The following is a 5,787-nucleotide window of genomic DNA, read 5'->3' as shown; positions in this document are numbered from 1 at the left end:
TCGAATATTATTTAAAGATTTTCACTTATATAAGGGGTAGAGTACAGTTGAATGGAACCTTAATAAGGGCCTGTTTGAATTCGAATTAAATTCATAAGCTCGTTTGAATCCTCACGAAAAACAGAGCAAGCATTGTCAACGAACTGAATTGCATATCTCAATAAAAAATAAGAATTATTTAGAGCATGTATTGCAGTTAAATCTCTGCAGAACATTGGAATAGTATCCATTCCTACTAAAATAATGGAGACATAGAAGAAATCAAAGTAACAAACAGTCTCAACTCAACTACTTGTCAGCCATACTTTGGCAAAGCAAGTGTAACTGCACCACATATTTATTCTTACCTTCTGCTTCCCACGTGACGATGTCACCATCATCTGGGAGATAGAATCATCTTCATGTATATACAGCATTATTGCAGATATAACCTTCTCTTCAAGAAGCTCTAAAAAGTGCAATAATTAACTGAATAAGGAAAGATCATATGGAGAGAGAACCACTCATTGTCCAAGAACAGCCTCCTCTTCCTTCATCTCTACTCACATATTTGTATGTTGCCTATTTCTTAGCCAGATGGGGCGCCAGGTTAATTTTTTTTCTCTTCCATTTTATTTTACGTTAATATATTTAGAACTTTTTCAACCCCAGATGACACAATTCTTGGTAATAGTCAATAACAGCTTCCATTGAGTTTTTTAATGCTTTGTAAAAATTATTTTACCCTTATAACATTTGAATTTTTCCATTTTTTTTTCTTTTGTAAATTTTTTGGCCTTGTGCAATTTCGAGTTTTTCAATTAGAAATTATCTGCTCCATTTTCATCAAACGCAGTGGCTCTAATTTCAGCCATTAAAAAGTTGCAGAGTATTTTGAACAGTATATATTAGTTGAACGACTCAACAGCTAATATATCAAAATTATACATCTGTTTCAACTTAAAATATATGAGGTATAGTAGTGACCCGAATCCAAAAAGATCTGTGATGGCAACAGAGAGATTAGGCCAATAGGTCTAATCTCGTAGCTCACCACTGATCTCATATTGGGTGTGGGGGGCTTCACCCAAATGGTATGAACCACAAGAGTCATCAAATAAACTTCTCGTTACATTAAAGTAAATATAACAGTTAGTAATCTACGGTAAAGGGGGTATGACCAGCAGATAGAATCTTCCTCCATAGTAAAAAAATTTCTCGATGGTGCGTTTGTGATTTTTTCCCTTTTTGGTTTTTCACATAAATACTTATGCTCTTCTTTTAAGTATCTATGCACTTTTCTGTTTGTTTTCTTTGAGTTCCATAACAATATATTACACTTAAGCAGAAATTTTGCCAAAACAAGATCCTAATTGCACACTAATTAAACTGACTGATCTACCAGGAACTATTTTATATTTATAAATTTGTTAGTTTTCAGCTCTATGGCATGTGATTCCTTGTAACGTTATATGCTGTGTGCAGAATGTGGGAATTCTCTGTCGCTTTGTATATGATTAGTATTTGGCCAGACTCTTTACTCTTTGCTGCTATTTATGGTGCCATTGAATCTGCCTCCACTGCATTGTTTGGTTCCATCATTGGCCAGTGGGTTGAGCGGTTGACCTATAAAAAGGTTAGTGCTTTTATTTAATTGGGCAGCTTGAGGTGCTGGATCCTGATGATAAATTTTGATCCTTTAAATTCACTTGTTGAATTCCTATTGGCAGGCTCTCAGAATTTGGTTAGTGTCTCAGAATCTTTCCTTTATCATTGCTGGAGTTTCAGTGATTGCCTTACTGGTTTTCTCAACCTTGAAGTCCACAAATTTCGGAGCATTCATCTTACTGTTGTTACTAACTGACATCTCTGGAGCTGTTGGTGCGCTTTCTACTCTTGCTGGTACCATCCTGATTGAAAGAGAATGGTAATCCTGACATATTAAGCAGAAAAAACTGACTTTAAAATTTTCAGCAACTCTAATTTTGGTATCGTTATTTTCAAAGAACAGGGTGGTGGTAATATCAGAAAGCCATGCTCCAGAAGTTTTGACAAAGATAAATTCAATTATCAGACGGATTGATTTAATCTGCAAGTTAATAGCTCCTGTTATAAGTGGCTTCATTATCAGCTTTGTATCACTAAAGGCATCTGCAATGGCTTTGGCCATATGGACTTGTACAACTGTTTGGTTGGAATTTTGGCTTTTTATGTCTGTTTATAATGGCATTCCAGCTTTAAGCGAAAGAAGCCAAACGAAGATGACAACTACAAGTTTGCTGACTGATCCAGAAGAGAGCAGCTCCACTTCTCAGGAAACAGAAAACTTACTTTCTCATGGTGGAGATAATAGAGCAATCACAGAAAGAAGCTTGAGAAGGAAAATAGCTGATTGGCTTTCAAATGCCCCTTTCATTGGGGCATGGAGAGCCTATATGCAGCAAACTGTTGTACTCCCTGGAGTTGCTCTAGCTTTGCTGTATTTCACAGTCCTCAGGTAACAGAATGCAAAACTAGGATTGGATTTCTTCACCATGTTGCTAGTTTCACTTGTCTTTCAAAGTGGTAAAGGTCTACAATGTGAAACATGGCATAAGAACTGTGATATGTAGCCCACTGCCAGCCTTTACATGCTTTCTTTATTTGCCTTGACGTTAAATGTAACACTCTTAGTAAAATCTCACATCGACAAAATATAGGAGAGATGTAGGATAATGTATATACATCTCATATCGCTTATGAATGAAAAAATTGGTTAAACAAATTGGGTTGCAAACAAACCGAAAAGCAGAACCATGACAAACTATGCGTCTAAATTCGAAAATATATTGACAGTGTCTATGGTTATTAGACTAGGAAGTTACATTAAATTTCTTCATTTTTCTTCCAAATGTGCTATAAGATGCATAAACTTTCCTTTATGTGTCATTGACTATTTATTGTGTTTTGGATTTGGATTTATATAATGCAAGTAATTCCTTACTCAATTGCTCTTCAGCTTTGGAACATTGATGATTGCTGCATTAGAGTGGGAAGGTATACAGGCATATGTTATTTCAATAGCACGTGGAATAAGCGCAACAATTGGAATAAGTGCAACTGTTGTGTACCCAATTCTACAATCGCGTATTTTAACACTCAGAACAGGGCTGTGGTCGATTTGGTCTCAGGTATAAACCTCTAATAAAATTATGTATTTTGATCATTAAAGAGTTGCTTCATTGATATGCTCAAATCGGAATATTACTTCCTAACTGATCCTTTCATATTGGCTTCTGTGTTTTTGATTCAGTGGACATGCCTTTTAGTATGTGTTGCTTCAATATGGGTTCCAAATGGCCTTTTGGCAGCATATATGCTAATGGTTGGAGTGGCAATTTCTCGGCTTGGCTTATGGATGTTTGATTTATCTGTCATTCAGCAAATGCAGGTAGAATTTCCCAGATTTTGCCCTTCTGAATTTTGTCAATATAAAGCTATCTTTTTAACTCTAAAATTTCCACCTTGTTTGTTTGCCTCACTTCTCTTGCATAGGATCTTGTTTCTGAGTCTGAGCGATGTGTTGTCGGAGGAGTCCAAAACTCCCTTCAGTCTACTATGGATTTTATGGCTTATATTATGGGAATTGTCATCTCCAATCCACAGGTAATCCTTTCTTTCTCTCTAATACTTCCATTTTTTATGATATATAGACCAATATGTTAAGGGTGGATTTAAGCATAGCCCAATCGGAATAGGGGTTGGCCCAAATCCAGAATGTCCAGTTCAAACAAACTCGAGCTAGCATGAGGTTGTTGGAAAAGCTTTTGGAAAGCATCACATAATAAGAAGAGTCATTGAATATAAAGAAAAAGAAGAAGCCATAGAAGAAGAAGTCGTCAAAGAATATGAATCTGCAAGCGACTTTCTGATGACTAACTAGATTTGAGTTGGTTGAACTTAAACTCAAGTTGAGGCTACCTTAACTCAAGTTTGGCTAGAACCCAACTCGAGTCTAGCTTGGATCCCCCTCTAAATATGCACTCATTTTCTTTTTCTGTCTTTATTAAGTGAATGCAATGCCAACTAGCTCCATCACATTGCATTATGTATGTTCGCTTCGTGTGAAAATTTATCTTTTTCTTTGAAAATTCTTCATGCTTATTTAATTAATGGGATTTGACAAAGCTCTACTATGATTTACCTTATTTCAGGATTTCTGGAAGTTGAATTTAATGTCATTTCTGGCAGTAACGTTGGCTGCATTCCTCTACAGTTTCCATATATACCGCATCAGGAAGCACCTCTTTCATTTTGAAAAGTTTGCATCAGTTCAGATGTTTATCATATCTCGCTTAGGTGCAAGTCAGAATTAAGATTGTTAAATCTTTACTTATCCATGTCTCTTAGTAGGGAGGTTCATTTGTGGATTGACGTTCAATAAAATGAAAATTATAGAATGCAGAAGAACTAATATGTCGACCGTACAAATCAATGTAATTTTGTTATTTCAGCATTCTCTCATCTGTCTTTACAATTAACCACCTGGTCACTGCCCTCTTACAAGCTGATTTTAAGGGTAAGCTTGTGTATAATGTTAAAGTTAAGGATTTAGTTGACCCACAAGAGAAAGGAATTGGGAGCACAGGTGGCATACAAGGGCAGTTATGAAAGCTTGGACAACTTTGGACAGTCAGTGAGGGAGAGAGCTAGCCTCTCAAAAGCCAGTGGAGTGGAGAGAGTCTAGCCTCTCTCAAGTGCTAGACGAGAGTAGAGTCATTTTCTATATTCTGTTTTGGGTATTTTGCATTTTTGGTTTTTCATTTCCGTTGGTTGGTCTCATTCTGTGTCGGCTGAGTGTGTGGATTCCATTGGTTATTTGCTTACATTGGCTGGGTTCCTAACGGTTTTACCCATTTGTGATTGTTACAGAAAAAAATACTTAAAATCTGAACAAAATTTGGGAAAATTGCCCCTTTATGTTGAATAGCTAGCTTGCATATTGCCTCAAAATAGGCTTCTAGCAGTATATATGCTGATGACGGGAGTGGTGGCAACATCTCAGGCTTGGTTATGAATGTTTGACTTATATATTAACTCAGCAAATGCAGGCAAAGCTTCAGCTTTTGTGGTACCAAATGTATTCATGTAAAAATAGAAAAATATACTTCAAGTCTATTCTTTTTGATGGTTTGGGAGCTGAATTGAGTATTGTTGGACTCGAGCTTACCTCCATTAGTTTTATGCAATGCTCAAGTTTGAACTCAATGAACTCGACAATTGTGGGCTAGAGATTAAGATAGAAATAACTAACTCGAACTCGGCTCAAAAAATTATTAAACCTCGTAATCTATATATTTATCAATTAACTTTCGCATTCAAAGTTTGACGTTGGGTTGTGTGTGCGAATTTTAAAAGCTTAGGGTGCCAAAAAAATTGTTAAACTAAGAGGTACAGTTTTAGGGGGTAAATATAACATTTTGAGAGTATTAGTGAAAAATTTTTAATTTTTGGGGTTTATATATTATGTTTGAGCAGAGCAGCGAGCTCACCGAGCTATTTCATTGACTTGTTTGCAGCCCTTGCTATATGAAACTGGGAATTATAATCCCAAATCCACATGTAAATACATATTTGTGTTCAGAAAGTGTGATAGAGAAAGAGCAGTTCACCTTCTTTAAACCATAAAGGGTGTTTTATGTTCTTTCTCTGCCAAGCACTTTTATGATATTTCATGTCTAAATCAGCTTTTTTTTAGAATCTCTTATTCAAATTATAAATTTAAAATTCGCACATGATTTTCCAGTATTTCTGGAAGTTGACTTTCAT

General features: G+C 35.9%; 1 protein-coding gene across 3 annotated transcripts; it reads left to right on the top strand.

Annotated features, from left to right (window-relative positions):
* Positions 1-409: 409 nt before the first annotated feature.
* Positions 410-4,471, top strand: LOC123207771 (solute carrier family 40 member 2-like). Of its 3 annotated transcripts, none has more exons than XM_044625241.1 (8): positions 410-588; positions 1,465-1,615; positions 1,710-1,906; positions 1,991-2,476; positions 2,978-3,149; positions 3,272-3,409; positions 3,514-3,624; positions 3,717-3,886. In XM_044625241.1, the coding sequence occupies exons 1-8, from the start codon at positions 488-490 to the stop codon at positions 3,801-3,803; spliced, it is 1,443 nt and encodes a 480-aa protein (XP_044481176.1). In that variant the 5' UTR covers positions 410-487; the 3' UTR covers positions 3,804-3,886. The 3 variants fall into 3 exon arrangements, with proteins under 3 accessions (XP_044481176.1, XP_044481175.1, XP_044481177.1); XM_044625240.1 differs by lacking the exon at positions 3,717-3,886 and adding an exon at positions 4,173-4,471 and having other exon boundaries at positions 414-588; XM_044625242.1 differs by lacking the exons at positions 410-588; positions 3,717-3,886 and adding exons at positions 756-1,203; positions 4,173-4,471.
* The last annotated feature ends 1,316 nt before the right edge of the window (positions 4,472-5,787 follow it).

This window comes from Mangifera indica, unplaced genomic scaffold (assembly GCF_011075055.1).
Source record: "Mangifera indica cultivar Alphonso unplaced genomic scaffold, CATAS_Mindica_2.1 Un_0102, whole genome shotgun sequence".
Taxonomy (NCBI): Eukaryota; Viridiplantae; Streptophyta; class Magnoliopsida; order Sapindales; family Anacardiaceae; genus Mangifera; species Mangifera indica.
Note: the sequence above shows the minus strand (reverse complement) of the source record. Positions and strands in the feature narration are given on the sequence as shown.

Bases quoted from the DNA above. Each gene is read 5' to 3' on its own strand.
- LOC123207771 (XM_044625240.1), top strand. From the start codon at position 488: ATGGAGAGAGAACCACTCATTGTCCAAGAACAGCCTCCTCTTCCTTCA. The intron at 589-1,464 runs GTTAATTTTTTT...TGCTGTGTGCAG, and splicing joins TTAGCCAGATGGGGCGCCAG to AATGTGGGAATTCTCTGTCG. The intron at 3,625-4,172 runs GTAATCCTTTCT...ACCTTATTTCAG, and splicing joins TTGTCATCTCCAATCCACAG to GATTTCTGGAAGTTGAATTT.